Source organism: Grosmannia clavigera, assembly GCF_000143105.1.
Source record: "Grosmannia clavigera kw1407 unplaced genomic scaffold GCSC_82, whole genome shotgun sequence".
NCBI classification, from domain to species: domain Eukaryota; kingdom Fungi; phylum Ascomycota; class Sordariomycetes; order Ophiostomatales; family Ophiostomataceae; genus Leptographium; species Leptographium clavigerum.
Window position 1 is genome coordinate 801,331 of NW_014040576.1, and position 15,755 is coordinate 817,085.

General features: G+C 53.2%; 5 protein-coding genes across 5 annotated transcripts; 1 reads left to right on the top strand and 4 right to left on the bottom strand.

Annotated features, from left to right (window-relative positions):
• Positions 1-236: 236 nt before the first annotated feature.
• On the bottom strand, positions 237-3,977 carry CMQ_7942 (uncharacterized protein; the record flags this gene model as incomplete). Its single annotated transcript, XM_014313582.1, has 2 exons — positions 237-2,505; positions 3,583-3,977. The coding sequence occupies 2 exons, from the start codon at positions 3,975-3,977 to the stop codon at positions 237-239; spliced, it is 2,664 nt and encodes an 887-aa protein (XP_014169057.1).
• Positions 3,978-5,946: 1,969 nt separating this feature from the next.
• On the bottom strand, positions 5,947-7,671 carry CMQ_7864 (tRNA splicing endonuclease subunit; the record flags this gene model as incomplete). The annotated part of the gene is made up of 1 exon (XM_014313504.1): positions 5,947-7,671. One exon carries the CDS (start codon positions 7,669-7,671, stop codon positions 5,947-5,949), a length of 1,725 nt encoding a protein of 574 aa, XP_014168979.1.
• Positions 7,672-8,730: 1,059 nt separating this feature from the next.
• CMQ_7818 (arrestin domain containing protein) lies at positions 8,731-10,040 on the bottom strand (the record flags this gene model as incomplete). The annotated part of the gene is made up of 3 exons (XM_014313458.1): positions 8,731-8,973; positions 9,082-9,906; positions 9,963-10,040. The coding sequence occupies 3 exons, from the start codon at positions 10,038-10,040 to the stop codon at positions 8,731-8,733; spliced, it is 1,146 nt and encodes a 381-aa protein (XP_014168933.1).
• Positions 10,041-11,711: 1,671 nt separating this feature from the next.
• Positions 11,712-12,314, top strand: CMQ_7944 (peptidyl-prolyl cis-trans isomerase, cyclophilin-type; the record flags this gene model as incomplete). Its single annotated transcript, XM_014313584.1, has 2 exons — positions 11,712-11,789; positions 11,850-12,314. 2 exons carry the CDS (start codon positions 11,712-11,714, stop codon positions 12,312-12,314), a joined length of 543 nt encoding a protein of 180 aa, XP_014169059.1.
• An 845-nt stretch (positions 12,315-13,159) lies between these two features.
• Positions 13,160-15,755, bottom strand: CMQ_8021 (heat shock transcription factor; the record flags this gene model as incomplete). Its single annotated transcript, XM_014313661.1, has 2 exons — positions 13,160-15,164; positions 15,238-15,755. The coding sequence occupies 2 exons, from the start codon at positions 15,753-15,755 to the stop codon at positions 13,160-13,162; spliced, it is 2,523 nt and encodes an 840-aa protein (XP_014169136.1).

Here is a 15,755-nt window from a genome sequence, read left to right on the forward strand (position 1 = left end):
AAATGGCGTGTAAGAACTATGAACATTTTCACTCTGCTGTTATGGTATTACAAGAGAAAAGACAGGTGATAGCAGAACCAGACAGGTGATAAGTGAAAATGAGAACGCCAGTCCTGAAGCTAAGATGCCACCCACACCGCTAGTTCAAGTGATATTTCGAGTACAGTACACAACAAAAGAAAGTAAAAGAGGAACTGATACAACAGCTGGTGGCGGAAAGATGTCGCGGGAAAAGATCAGAAGAATGTCGGCTTAGTAAGCACGCGATACTCGACATAGTCCTCACCGTCAATGGACAAAATCGTGCCAGGGCTGACGAGCTTGCCTTGGAAAGGGCCCGTCTGCTTGCGTTCATATTTGACGCCCATGTAGATTTTTGCGTCTTCGCCTCCGGCGCGCAGACGTGTGGCCTCTTGTGAAGCCCAGACTTTGTTGAGACGTCCTATGTTCTCGCTAAAAGTCTGGCGACTGCTTCCGCCGTTGTTGCCGGCAGAGCTGCCGACACCAGATCCGTTGCCCGCATTGCCGTTGAGAGACAGGCTGGCGAGGACAGAAGTCGTCGGTTCACCAGCCAAACTCATGCCACTCGCCGTGCTGCCTCCACTGCCGACCAGTCCGGTCTCGCGATTGGCAGCACGCTGCTCATTGCGCATCTGGATCGACTCAACACGGACAATCTCGCGGCGCGCCAAGCTATTGGTGCGTTCAACACGGTCGGCGTTCGGACCGCTGCCATTGTGACAATTCGGCAGTGCCTTGCTGCCTTCGACCGCGCCATGGCCGGCTGGAGGCGGTCTATTGGCAGGCCGAAGCTCGGTGGTCATGCCAACTCCGTCAGGCAGCGAGTGGCGGCCAGAGCGAGACAGTGGCGGTGTGGCGGCAATGGCAGCAGCCGCAATGGAGGCAGGACTGTCGCGAGAGTCAGCCGCATAAGAGCGGCGAGTCTGACGCGGCTCGTACTCTCGCCGAGTACGACCGTCTTGTTGGTAATGGCTGGGAATCTCGCTGCTCCCATTGTCGGCTTGCCGGTGGTTCAGGTTGGCAGCAGACGCGAAGCTGATGGTATCAACTCTGCCAGCCGTGCCTAGCGTGCTCTGAGCGACACCGCCAGCACTTATAACGCGGGCCTGGGCATCGTAGACCGCCTTAGTCTCATTCTCGATCCGCTGGTCGGGTTTCTCCCCCTCATCAATCTGGCGCTGCCGCACACGCACGTACTCCTTCACCTCTGGGCGAGACAAGTGGCGGATGTGCTTCTCGAATTCGACCTCGTCATAGTGGATCCAAAGAGCGCCAGCGCCTGTCGGGAAGTTGCCCATCACGGGACGACCATCACGAGTCTCGCGAGTCACCTTGACGCGGAACATATCATTCGCGCCCAGTATGCCAAAGACGGCATGCTTGTCCTCCACCCGCTCTTCGCTCGAGCCTCGCCAATAGCCAAGCAAAATTTTCGTCGGGCGGGTGCCCGGCAAGAGATCGATGGCCGACCTTTGAATAGCCGATGCTACTGACGGCGAACCGCCAGCCGGTGCCAGACTTTGCTGGGCGCTGGGCGAGTTGGCGGCAATGTCGGCGGCCGAAGAAAAGGCGCCGAAAGTGCCGTTTGAAATCATGCGCCGCTTCTTTTCGGGCCGGGCAGCATTTACAACGTAGTCGGGTAGATCAACTCCGTACGCGATGGCTGGCGCAGGCATATTGTCAGGGGTCGGATGCAGTGCCGCTCGGCGAATGGCTTCCTTCACAGCAACCTTCTCATTTTCTAGTTCCTCTTCCGGACTGTTGTGGGCCATGGAATTCTCTGAACGTATTTTGACATACTCTTTGACCTGATTGTGGTCAAGGCCGACGAGATGCTTGTCAAAAACAACGCGCTCAAACGTAACCCAGCTGCCGCCCGGTCCCGGGGGGAGTGGATAGTCTGCGGCAACAAACTTTCCCGACCGACTGCTCTGTTGGATGCGGGTCCGGAGACGGTCGCGAGTGTCAATGAAGCCGACGACAGCATGCTTCTCATTCTCGTCAGGAACAGCCGAATCTCGCCAATAGCCAAGCGTGATGCTCCTTTGCGTAGTCATAGAAGGCTGGGGCATCGGTCTAGGCGCCTTGTCCACAACAAGAGCAGATGTGATGGTCGGAACATCCTTAATGTCGTCCTGTATCAGGCTCTGCTCAATCCTCTCTCCCTCGAGCTCATTGTAGACTGAGGAACGCTTGCGCTTCGGATGGCTTGGTTCTGGCGAATGATCCCTGTCTTCCATCTCGATATCTTCCTGATCAGAGACGACATGTATAGGAGACGAGTGCTTTCCATTTGGCTTGGTTCCGACAACAATCTCGTCTTCCAGGATATTTGCGGGAATGCAGGATGATGATGTGGATGAGACTCTGACAGCAATGGAGCTGGGGCCGCCAAGTGGCAGGTTGGTTCGATTCTGTGAATCTACCTTGTCCATACCTCCCTTTTCAGGTTCGGTCATCTTCTCTTTTGGACTGATGGTTGCACTGAACCAACAAAGAGACCTAGGTTAGCTTATAGCTTGGCGTATCAGGCGTAAACAACGGAAACGGGAAAGATAGTGGTAAGATAACATGTGACTAGTAGGCTACGACGCAACAATCGTATTCACCGAGTGGTCCCAGTAATGTGTTGGAAAAGTGCGGTTTGTACCTCAAAACTGGGTGTTGCGCATGCTTCTTCATTATGTGAAAGGGAAATGAAGGAGAGACGATGAAGAGGACTGCCCCACTCAGGCTGCCACTTCACCATCAGTGTAAGGCAGAGCCGCGTTGTGCTGTGATGTGTGGCCAGAGGCGAAGAAAGAAACGAGGAAAGGGTGAGGGGGTGCTAGGAAGGGATGGGGCATTGCTTGCCTGGATTGGTGAGCAATTAGGAGAGACAGAGGTCCATTAATGATGACGCCCTGAAAGGGTGTTACGGGCCAGGTAAAAAAAAAATACTAGCGTAAAGTAAAGTATGAAGAAATGGACTGTCCGGGTAAGTGATTGCAGCGCCAATGGGCAGCAAGGTGAAGACGACAGCAACAGAGATGATGACAATAATACTAGTATGCTAAACTGAGCAGAAGAAAGAGGTTTCAAGGGAGAGAAAACGAAACAGAAGATCGATTTAAGCAGAAAAGATAGAAGTCGAAAGTGGAATGAGGGAAAAAAGTGGAACCTGAGGAAGGAAACGGCCTCGAACAATAGCTTGAATGAGGTTGTCAATGGAAGCCCACATTGGGTTGGAAGCGCCTTTAGCCTGGGAAGCTTTTCGAGGGGGTGAATGGCTATTGTTTGTTGCGCATGGTGGCCCACGATGAAACCTGAATAGGGAACAATTGAATTCGCAACTTGGATAGGTACAATGGAGGCCAGGTGATTTGAGCATAGGGGGAAAAGGGGTACTTGCTTGTAAGACTTGACAAACTGCGACGCAGGCCACGAGGAAGCCGACATGGGAAACGCATCGACAGATGCGGAGTATCGTTCGAGGAAGGAGTAGGTAAAGGCAGAGAGCTAAGGAACGGAAGAGAGCGGAGTGTCGGGTGGAGGAGCAAGAACAATGCAAAAGAAACGCACCTTGCAGACGTCTTGGACATGGGCGCATCTCGTGCAGGTTGCGCGCTTGTCGGGCTGGCTGATGATGCAGATTGGCTAGGGGCCGAACCAGGGAGAGGACGACGACCAGAGGCCGCAGATAAAGGCGAGCGGCGGGGTCCAGGAGCCGCAGCAGGCACCGCAGCAGTGGCGACAGGCGTGGGCGAGCGCGCCGATGAGTGCCGTGGAGACAGGCCCGAGGAGGCCTTGATAGAATCGGGGGGGCCGTCACGGGATGCTAAAGAAGAAGCGGCGCTGGCTTCACGAGTGGACGTGGCGCCCGAGGCCGACGCGGGGTGACCGGATGCGCCGGGCGCCGAGTCAAGCGCCGTCACATCGGGCTTCTTCTCAGACGGCGCGTCAGGTTCCGGTTCCATAGCGAGCACGAATAGCTAATGCGATAACCTGGCGAATATGGAGAGCGGCCGGACGAACATGCACGAAGGAGCGGGTTACCAGCTATAGTCAATAGGCGGAGGGGAGGATGTAACCAGAAACAACAAAATATAAAGGTATTTGATCAGTGGCGGTGCTCGAAACGCGAAAATCCAAAAAATGTCATGCCAATACGGGAGGCGATTGAAGTATGCGGTTGGATGCAGCTCTCCTCCAAGAATGCTCACGAACATGTGATGTCGACTAGCAACGGGAACAAAGTTGGGGGAAGGAGCAAAAAAAGCCAGGGGGGAGGGAAGAGGAAAGAGGAACGCGGAAAGCGGAAAGCGGTAGGCGGAAAATAAAAAAGGAAGGAGGGAACAGGACAAAGGGAAGAGGGGGAGGAAATAAGAATAAAGGCAAAAAGAAGGGGAATTGCTAAGGAGTTGTAATAATATTAGCCAACCTTTCGAGCGCCGGTTTTTTGTTTTGGATTGCTCAACTTAGATCGTTGCGAAAATTGGAGCCGACAAATTTTGCGACAACACGGGGAATGGAAAATAAGAAAAAGAGATATATGGGTGGAAAGCCCTGCTGCCGTCAAAAGCATAGGGCGGGAAATGGAGAAAGCACCACCAGAGAAAGTAGAATATCTGCGACTAAAAATCGAAGCGCAACGGGTGGGAAAATAACACGACACGGTGAAATGCGACCGGGGGCAAATAAGCATAGGCAATGACAAAAAGCAATAGTTGCTCGCAAAAATGAGGCAAGACCAAAAAAGGATAGATTGGAACACGTAGGGGGGGGGGGGTGTGTGCGTGTAAGATATGTGTGTGTCGGACAGGGGGGACTATAATTATGGCAACACAAAAGAGACCAGTGGGAAGAAGGAGTTAATTAAACTAGAGTCTGCGATGTCCAGAGGACAAGACTCGGCCAATGCAACTTGCCCGTAGTATCTGACATTGCCTCTTTCTGATTACTAGCGCGAGGCCATCAGCCAACACAAACACGAGTATGGTGTTCGAGGCAGATGGCCGCTATTTCCGAAAGCGTGCAAGATACGGTGCAGCGAGCGAAATGAAGTAGCGATTGAGAGAACCTTGTTTGCCAGATAACAAGCGAGGACGACTATTTTGTAACTAGTTCGTAACGCTCCCCAACTCACACCTTCTGTCCTTGCTTGAAACTGGCGAAACATGCCCAATCAACCTAGTACCGTATCTGAGCCCGCAAATCAGACACAACCACCACAACCTAAAGTCCCCACTCGTCGAATCAGAGGCGCCAGAATAAACACCATTGGTAATTATTAGCCGACCCTCCCCTGCCTGTTCCTTTCTCTTATCACACATCACAATTGCCGCCAACTGTCTCCATTCGCCATGCGGTTCTTACTCCGTAGTTTTCTTTTGCGATTTATGCAAAAAATGCCACACGCCCACAGCCACGGCCTTCTGACGCTACTTTGCTTTGACGGCCTATCCACCGCCCCATTTATCTGTTCGACTCGGGCGGCTGGCAGACAGAAACCCCCATGCGAAGCACAACCGAAATGTCACCCCCACCCGCTGATACATCACGTGATCAAACACCACCTGAAGCCAACACACCGCTGCGAGCACGCTAGTGGCTGCCGACTAAGGACAACTCAGACAAGCAGTTGGCTGCATCCTGCATTAACATCTTACATATCCTACTAATATGTAAGATACGGACCAAAAATAGCGGTGGGCGGCAACACCAGTACTTGATATCAGCCGTTGTGAACGCTTTTCGGTACTCCGTACTCTCTTGAGACCTCAGTAATTTGTCATTGATCTTCAACAGTGTAATAGAACATGGATGATTCGGTGTTTTTAGTGCTTTCCATCCATCTCGCCAGCGTCATGAATCGTTATCTACCCTACGTAGTACTCCGTACTATTTATCGCGTACTCGAATCCGACTTCATTCCGGATCTTCTGACTAGGTGAGTTTGCCCTTACCTTGCGGCTTCTTATTGTTGGCCCTGCCCTTCGTGTTCCCCTTCCCCTTCCCCTTCCCCTTCTGCCCTCCCCCTCCCTTCCCTCCTCTTCTTTCTCTGGCTGTTCCGCGGCAGGCTATCAGCCCGTCAAACCTCGTCCACAGTGGCTCTGCCCCGAACGGCCCGTTGCCAAAGCGCATGTAGTTGACTAGTCCATGGTCCACAATGGCGATTATCACACCGCCGTGGCCTTGTTTGAGGCGTCGGTAAACTTGGCCAAGTCCACCTGCCGATGCGCCAACTGCATTTGTGGCAAGTCCAGTGGCCTGCTGGCTTTCCTTCTCGGCCACTTGGACGGACGCTAACAGGCCGTCTATTTCTTCAAGGGTAGGGACGACAGAAGCGTGTGCGTCAGCAACGGCAAGGAAAAAATCTGGCGGCGGCGGCCTGGCTTTGGAAAAGGCCGACGTCGTGCTAGATTTCCAGACATGAAAATCGATGTGAAAGGGAGATTGAATTGCAGAAGGTACAGGCGGCGGTGCAGGAGCACCCGTCATCAGAGACGCTGGGAAGAGTTGCATCTGTCCGTAGATGTCACCGTAACTGTGGTAGAGCCCGGGTCGGACAAGCGGTCCATATGGCAACGGCAATTTTAAAGGTACACTGACCAGTGCCGCCGGTGCGAGCAGAGAGATAAGCCACTGCCACAGGCTTGTAGGACGAGCTGGGATTATAGCTGCCGAGTGTTTGGTGCTGCCAGCATTCAAGCCGGCTGCGCGCAGTACCTGATATCCAGATCGGCGCAAGTGGGAGTACACCTGGAAGAAGGGCAGGGAAACGCGGCCTCGCTGCTGTGGGCCATTGGCGTCGCTGCTTTTCGAATCAATAAGCAGCGCATACGCCGCTTGCAGGCTCAGCGGTATGCCGTCTTCTTCTGCCTGCTGTTTTGCCTGAGAATCGGCGCGGCCAGCAATCTCCTCCAGCGACCGTAGCGGCCATCGTAGGTCCATCGACCCGCGCTCCACAAGAAAAAGGGCCTCCTCGGGAAGAAGCCAAACGCGGTCGCAGCCCGGAGCGGGTGGAGGCTGTTCCTCCTTTGGCAGCCCTGGTACCCAACTTGCTCGTTTCCTCCCCGGAACAGCGCCAACTGACGCGAACATGGGCCCGCGTTCGGCCTCGACCATGACGACCCGGTGGCGAGTATGTGCAAAGCGCCGCCGGGGCTGTGGGTTTCTGGAAGGCCCTTCCGCCTTTCCTTCGCTCCCCTCACCCTCTTCCTCTTCCTCATCCATCCATGCATCCGGGAAATACCATCCACGCAGAATATCGCTACCGCCAACGCCATGCACCCTGGTGTAAGAAAGAACGGCCTCTAGGGCGTTGCGGCTGCTCTCTAGAGCCGCGCTCTGGGCATGTGTGCCGTAAGCCTCAAAGTCCTTCTCTCCACGGCGGATGGTTTGGGCCGATATTTGCTTGGTTTGCGTTGCCGGCTTGGGAGACCGGTCATGCTGACTGCTTGTGGTACCGCCATCAGAACCCACAAGAGCCGCAAATTTGCTGTAATCCTGGGCCAAACCGTCGTCGTCATCATCACCGTTGCCCATAGTCGCGTCCATGTCGCCGCTCTTTAGGTTGCCCTTATGGCCAGAATCCTGGTCTGCGTCCCTCATTTCATCCTCTGATACAATGACTGGGAAAACAGCGTCACGTTTTCCTGAATCCATCATAACTGGGCCCTCGGGATCTGTATAATGATCGCAGAAATGCTATCTGTGTTAGGGTTCCATGATATCCTCGAAAAAGAAAGTTCATGCAAAGCCCGTCAAAAAAAAGTGGATCCACACTTAAAGTGCTCTCACTGGCCCTTGCCCCGTACAGCCTTGTGTGACGTATTATGCATACTCCGTACTCCGTACTTTTAGACATGACTAGAAGAAGCCAAGTTTTTCACTGATTTCACGACACTATGTAAGAACAAATGCAGAAATGCAGGGAAAGCATATAAGTATGTTTGTCCCCACTGCCTCCTCCAAACTTCTCCCTTTCGCCAGACTCTGGATGCCTGAACCAGTACTCAATGCACAGAGCAAAGCCACAACGCCGATCACAAACCAGGCGAGCGTAGCGGAGGACAAAGGCTATTATATCTTGGATAAATATAATTTCTTCTTTTTCAAAGATAGAAAATGTCTCGCAGTCATAAAGAATTGCTGGCACAGGTTAAATGGCAGAAAATTTCCATAAAGTAGACGGCATATAGTCAGATGGACTTTCGTAGCACATCCAGGGTTTGCCCCACAAGGCGAATTTGGTCCTTGAGGATGGAAAGCTCCAAGATTCGGGGTTAGATGTCGCCAGTTTCTTTCTTTGTCATGGCCGCCCTGGGCAGCCGTGTTGTCAACCAGACTCGCTCCAACCGTGCCCCGCCTCGGAAACCGTTAAATAACAGCTTGTCCCCCCGGCTCAATTCATGGCTTGCCTCTTTTGTTTCGTGTGGCTGTATATCAGCTTTGCCAACATCTGCAGGCCGTATCCGAGAGCATAACGGCCATGTGTTCATTATGGCTTGCGCAATCCAACATCGACTGATTATGTCAAGGATGCCGTGAGAGAGAGGAATGCTGTCGTTCCAGAGTCGGGAACGATGCGTCATCGGTTGTTTTTAATCAGAACTGCGCCTTGATCATCTGATTGTCGAGCGACCGGGTCCGGATTTATCGAAGAAGGCACTGGTTTCTCTATTCCACAATACCTAAAGAGCAGTGGGAGACTCGCAATTCGTTCACTCATTCGATCAGGGGCTTCTTCTGGCCACCAACCACGCAGAGGCCTAGATGCCGGAGAGAGTCGCGGTCGTTGGCGAGAACAATGGCAGCTGCGGGTAGCATAGGATTGTTGGGGTCAACCCGCGAAGCGTCCTTAGCGGCTTGCTCAATAGCGTCCATCTCTTCCTTGCACGCTTGATGGTCAAGCGGGCATATGACGATCGGTAGGCGCAGAGTAATATCCCGGGCTGAGCTCATTTGTGCCTATAGGTGTAAGAAAAATGTTCAGGCCAATTAAGGATAGACGCGTACCTTTATAGACAAAAAAAATTCGATTTTGTAAAGTGTGGAGTTGGTGGTGAAGGAAGTCACCTCGTGCAAAGGGAATGCTGGCTTCCCGCGACGGATGATACCATCGCTGCCACGTAGGTCACGCGCCGGGAACACAAGGCCCAGGTTCGTAACGTAGCCCGCCTCAGGCATCTTAGTCTGGACATTTTGTGAGTGTTTGGCGATTTTGTTGATCTTCTTGGTGGGCTCGTCGCCTTCCGGGTTGAAGGTGATTTCTTCCTCGATGCTAAGTGTGATCGTCTTGATTGTAACACGTTTGGCTTTGTTGAGCCAGTCCGGATTGGGTGCCAGCTTGATATAGACCGTAATGGGGTCCAGAGGCCCATAGCTCCATCGCGGTAAAGAGATGGCAAGCGTCACTATGTTGTCGGTCGTCACCACACGGTTTTCTTGCTTGTTGTACATGCCAAAGGTTGACAGTGTATCGTAACGCTGCAGCGGCATAGGGAAGGAGTATTTATTCTGTACGCTTGGTCCTTGCTGGACAGTCACGACCAGCTCGTAGTAGGTCTCGGCGATGCGACTGGGCAGCTGTAATGATGCGGGCGGGATGCGCCGATTGGTTTCCTCGCCTCCGCGGCCAAAGGGGATAAAAAGTACAAAGGGCAAGTCCATGGCAACAACGCTTTCGGACTCTTTGCCAGATGCGCAGCGGAAGAGCAGCATTTCTTTGCCGACAACATCGACGGCATCGCGACGTGGTGTGCTCAGGTGTTTCCTGGCCATATTATCAGCGGCAGGGTGGATGGTTTCGCGACGTTGTAGACAGATGCGAACGAGGGAGATGGAGACCGGCATGGAGTATCCCTGAGACGGGCGTATTTCGACCTTTCCTTCAATGCGCGGCTAGCAGTGTTAGTCGAGAAGGCTGTGAGAGAGGGCTTGTTACGGCATGAGCATACTAAGGTGGCAGAGATTCCCGGGTAGCCCACCAGTATACTGCTATTGGGAGGGCCCGAGACCCTGACGAAGGCGGCCATGGCGCTTGCAGTTCCTGACTCAACGAGGGTGGTGGCCAGGGCTTCGTCGGTTGATGATGGAGTGCGGCCCCCGGACCAGGTAGGATGGTGGTGCTGAGGGAGCCGGCCCAGAACGTTGCAGGCAAGTCAGCGCTATCAAGAGCATCAATGGTCTGGAAGCCGAAATGCGATCATCGAGAATGGGATGCGCAGGCTCGGAGCGGGTGTGCTTTCGTGGCCGTCGTTCCCACTTCCGCTGCGCACCGCGGCCTTGTACTGGTCGGAGGGAGGGGTCGGACAGAAAGTGCCCAAGATCTTGGTTGTTGGGTATGCAAATCTCGCGATGCGGACGTTCGTCCGACCGCCTGCGCCTATTGTCTGCTGTCGTCGCTTGGGCGGTTCAGAGTGGCTGCCGGCAAGTCGGTCGTTGCTGTAGCCGCCTCGGTGTGGGGTAAATCATGAGACAAAACAAACAATAGCTGCTAGGTCTCTGTGAGGAAGACAGGGAGGAACCGTTGATGTGGTGGTGGTATCACTAGCGGCAAAACGGCGCTCGTCGACGTTGTGGTCGCCGCTGGCATAAGTGGCAGCGAAATAGCCAAAGATGCGAACGACAGGATAGTCGGCAGAGTGAGAAAAGGGCTATAAGGGGGGATAGGGAAGGCAGCCCCGGAGGAGCTGAAGGCGGTGAGACGGGGCTGTCTGCTAGAAGCTACGATGCCGGTCGCTCCTTCCAGCACCGTATATAATATCAATTGCCACACAGCTAGTAGCCAGCCTGGAGACATCCTCTAATACGCAAGTCTATCGTTTCGTAGGCTTCTTTCTGTCACACTGCACGAGAGCCTGTGACCTGTCCTCGTCTAGCATCCAACACTACTCGTTCTCGTTCCCCGAGGGAGGGTGGCCGACGACAAGCTCTTATTGGGCATGCCGCAGCATTGGGTAGTGCACTACCTAGGTTGTATTGTGGCTGACAATAGGGCTTCCCCCGGAGTCTGGCCTCCCCATCGCTTGTTTTCGGCATACATTTGACAGTCTTTGCGAAGGACTTTCATTTACCCCCATGTGCTCCTCGAAGAGAACCAGTTTGGGAGCTCTTTACACTTCCTTCAGCAATGACCTCAACCATGCGAAACCGTCTTTCAATGTAACAAGTCGTGACATGTTGGTACTTCCCCTTCGGCTTATTGAAATTCTTCACAATGATGGTTCCTTTGCCATTTAGCCTAGGCGGGTTTCTTTGAAGACTCGGAAACAGGGTTGTGTCGTGCTAGCAATCCTTCTAACTTCCGTCTTATCCTCCCGCCGGACGACCCCACTAACTGCTCACTGGCTAAGATACTTGCAACCTTATCCGAAATGGTGTCGAGTTTTGCGACATTGGCAGGATTGTGGATAGAAACGGACGCGAGCAATAAGCGACGAAGACTAGGAGCGCTGCTATAACTTTGTAAGGGTGTGTTTCGTACGGAGGCGGACTTCTCTTATTAGACGCGTGACTCTTATTTTGCACGATCCGCATCGAGTCTATGGAGAAACGCCAAAGCTCCGATGACTAATCAATACGTGCCTTTCAAACCCTGTCGAGCTTGTCACACTGATCGAGGTCATCCACATGGGCGCTCGTCGCATCTCACCTCACCTCACCGCAAAGAGACGAAAAGGCGCACCACCAACAGCAACGAAGCAATGTCTGTCACTCTCCACACAAATATAGGAGACCTCAAGATTGAGGTCTTCTGTGAAAGTGTACCCAAAACCGCAGAGGTACTTACGTCCCAGTGCATCATGTTTTTCATTTATCATCGCGTTAAACTACCTCCATAGAACTTCCTGGCGCTCTGTGCATCGGGCTACTATGACGGCTCTCCCTTTCACCGCCTTGTACCAGGCTTCATGGCTCAGACCGGAATTCCTGGTAACAAAGGCGATGGAAAAAAGGACAAGGACAAGGGCACTTCTATCTGGGGACATTCTTTCGATGACGAGATTCGCCTACCTGCACTGCGCCACAATGCTCGTGGTGTCGTATCCATGGCTAACAGAGGCGCTGCACCTGGCGGCGGAGGCACGAATGGGTCACAGTTCTTTGTGACGTTTGCGCGCGCGGCACATCTAGACGGTGTCAACACGGTTTTTGGCCGGCTGCTAGGAGACGCGTCGTTTGAAACACTGGACCGGCTGGAAGCTGTGCCAGTGGATAAGAAATACCGCCCAAAGATGGCGTTGCCAGATGAGGCACCTCCACGTATCGAGCGGGTGACCATTCATGCCAACCCGCTAGCCAAGTGAGATGGAAGAATCGGAAAAAGGCCTAAGCAGAAGCAAAGATGCCTGCGCATGAGACCAGACGCCGTGTCCCATCACATCATACAATGACGCACATACTATCACATTGAAGCAGCCCACGCGGCCGTGACAGAAGTTGAACTCAAAGCCTCCCTCTGGACTACTTCGGCCCTCTTGTTACTTCACTCCTGGTAGGGTCCATAACTTGCTTTCTGCACACGATACCGTACGTACACAATGACAGACTGCCGCTTTGTGCAGCATAAACGGATCACAGCGAAATTGCTTCTTCTTTGCAGCAACTAACCCTCGTCACTGGCAGCTCAAGTTGTTAGGGCATTGGCCAAAGCAGCCGCACAAGCCAAGTCATCTACACGTTCATTGACAGACGCTACCACTTCAACAACCTACGGGTGTTGGCTATTACATACTCTTTGTTGCCAATTGAGTCGTTATCAGAATTGAATCATGCTTACTATGCGTGCTGTCTCGCAGACACATTGTAACATCTTTTTTGGGTGTCATCTCTTGTACTCAACTATCCCTGCCTAGCACATGCCTGTATATAAGCAGCCAAAGAACACACCCAACAATAAAGAACAAAACCGTTAAAGGTGACGACCCCCCGTCTGATTCTGTCCTGGCGCTCATTCTTCTTTCGCCGCCTCTTCATCCCCCACAACAAAGAAGCACAGTATATTCTATCGCCCCATGCCCAGTCCATATCAACAATCAAGTTGAGCCTTAGTGTGTGTAAACGAAATAAAACTAGAGTAATAAACAATGAAGTAAAAATGGGTTCTTCGCAAATAAAACAAGAAAGGGGGGGAGGGATAAACTGCCGGATTTTAGCTGACTCGCCTGCGCTTCACCGATTCGTTGTTGCTACCTGTTGTCAGATCTGCCCGTGGAATTTCCTCCGTTCCTGCAGGACTTGGCGACTCGTTTTCAACCTTGCCCACAGCGTCGTCAAATCCAAAATTGAAGTCATCGTCGGTAGACAGCGGAACTGTCACACCCATCGAATTTGATGTCATATTGCCAACGCCACCACCCAAATCGCCCGTTGCGAAATTAAAATCTTCACCAAACGCAGTCGGGTCCAAATACTGGCCGAGATCAAAGTAGCCAGGGCTCTGCCCCCCACCAAGCCCCCCACCCCCAGCGCCTTCGCTCTCTTCGATGCCCGGTACTCGGCCAGATGGACTTAGTGGGCCCAACAGTTGAGACAGGTCTGTGATCTTTGCATTCTGTTCATCCTGCAGCTTCTGGAGAGCTTCTATCTCGGCCTGTGTGTTGGAGATGTCATGCAGCGAGGGGGGAGCAGGTATACTTGGTATCTGGGATAGGATTGGTGAAATCGATGTGGCAGCAGAAGAGGATGGTCCCGCTGTACTGTTGCCACTGTTGCCACTGCCAACGCCCTCGGTAGAAGCATTTCCATAAGCGTCGGGCATCACAGACATGCCTCCAAAGCTGTTACCCATACTAGGATTCATTTGAGGCATCGTGATGGGTTCTAGGATGGGCATCCCTGAAGCCCTGCTCCCAGCCAAATTTGTCGGAAGCGAGAATTGGTCTGAGAGGGAAGCAGTGCCAGGACTCGTGAGAGGGGGTGCCGTGGTGGACATTCCTGTCATGCTGGTCCCGTTGGATTGGCCATGATTTTGGCCGGACATGATGCTAAGTACACGGTTTCGCTGGTCGCTGCTGAGGTTGACAGGTGTGGTTGCCGCTACCTCCGGGAGATCAATGCCAGACGTGGAGGTGGGGGTGTTTGCATTCGTGTCGTGGATTATCTTTAGCATGCCCTCCTGTGGGTTGGTCTGTAGCTCTTGTTGGAGGTAGTTGGACGATCCCAGGTCGTTCTGTGTGTCAAGCAGTTCCGTCACCGAGCCCATGGGCCCAACACGGATGCCGGAGTGGGCTGAGTTCGGGGTGCTCGACGACGCCTGGTGTGCCGGAGACATAGCTGCCCCTGTACGACCGGGAGATGGTGATGAGGATGTAGATGCTTGCCTTGGGATGGGAGGCAAAAGCCGTTGCCTCTTGGGTGGCGTATTCATCGTGGTAGACACAGGTGTTCGTTGTGTGTCGAAGTCGTCGCTGACATCAACAACGCTACCTTGGGGCATCTGTCCGTTTGGCAGGATGCTGGCGAGTAGCTCCGTCACACTCTGCACCCCCCCCTGCTCCTCTAATGACTTACGGAACACATTGGCGAGGAAGTTGAGAATGGCGTTTATCGAATTTTCATGCCGTTCGTGCATAGTTTGGAATATCCGCGCCTGTGACTGTAGCTGCGCGTTGTCAGCGACAAGCCGCTGCATCACCTTCGAAATCTGGGCCTGCCGCGTCTGCAGGGTGCTCAGCTCGTCTTTGATGGTCTGGAAATCCTTCTTCTGCAGCGGTCCGAGTTCGCTACTGCCAGGACCGTAGGGGCGACTCTGCTGGTTGTTCAGGCCCGGCATGTGAGCTAGCGGTTCGTCAATCCCGATATCCTCGTCGCTATCGATGTCCCCGTCGTCTTTCTTGCCCTTCTTCGATTTGCTGCCGCTCTTGGGCTTGTTGATCAACCACAGGAGATTCGGGTGGCCCCTCTTGAAATATGGATTGGAGTATTCGCTGGGGCTTTTGTTTTTTCGTTCGCTAGCCTTCATGGAGTTGTCCGAGAGTCCAACACGTTTGTGAAATCCGTACATGTTGAGCTGCCGGACGAAGGAAGCATAGTTGTTGTGTTTGAAGAGCTCTGGAATCAGGGTCTTTGCGAACTCGTCTTCGTCTAGCACAATGAACGAATCGCCGCTCTCCGACCACCGAATTAGTTCGGTATTTTTCTGTTCTTCCAAGAAACTGCCTTCACGTTAGCCTGGCCAATGGCCAATGTAACAGGATCAACGGTTTCTTTGTGTCTGCTTCTTCTTACCTGCTAAGTTTTTGCACGAACGGTGGAATAGGTTTTCTTTTTGCCTGGGCCTCCTTCTTGACCCTTTGCGCCCGCTCTTCCAGGACCTCGATACTTTCATTTTCGCTAGGTAGTCCGCCGTTGGAATTGGCAGTAGGATCATCGCCAAAGGCCGCCCATGCATCAGCTGCAGGGTCGAAGGTTGGACGGGGTGCAGACGCGATCAAAGCGCGGTTTGGGGGGCGTCGCGCAATGGCTGTCGAGATTGGCTGAGGCTGCTGCTGAGATTGCTGTGGGGAGCTCTGCTGAGGAAGAAGTTGTTGCGGCTGCTGCATGTATTGGCCAGGCGTTGCGCTCATCATGAAGGTATTTGCATTTCTCGTAATGTCGCTGTAAGCGGAGGGATCCGTCATGCCGCTTGGCCACCTGAGAAGCTGCTCCTGTGATGAAGTGTTGAAAGCAGCCGGCTGCGCTGAAGTAACGGGTAAAATGGGTGCGGCCCCCGGCGCAGGGCGCTTGCGAGAGTTCGGCGCTGACAT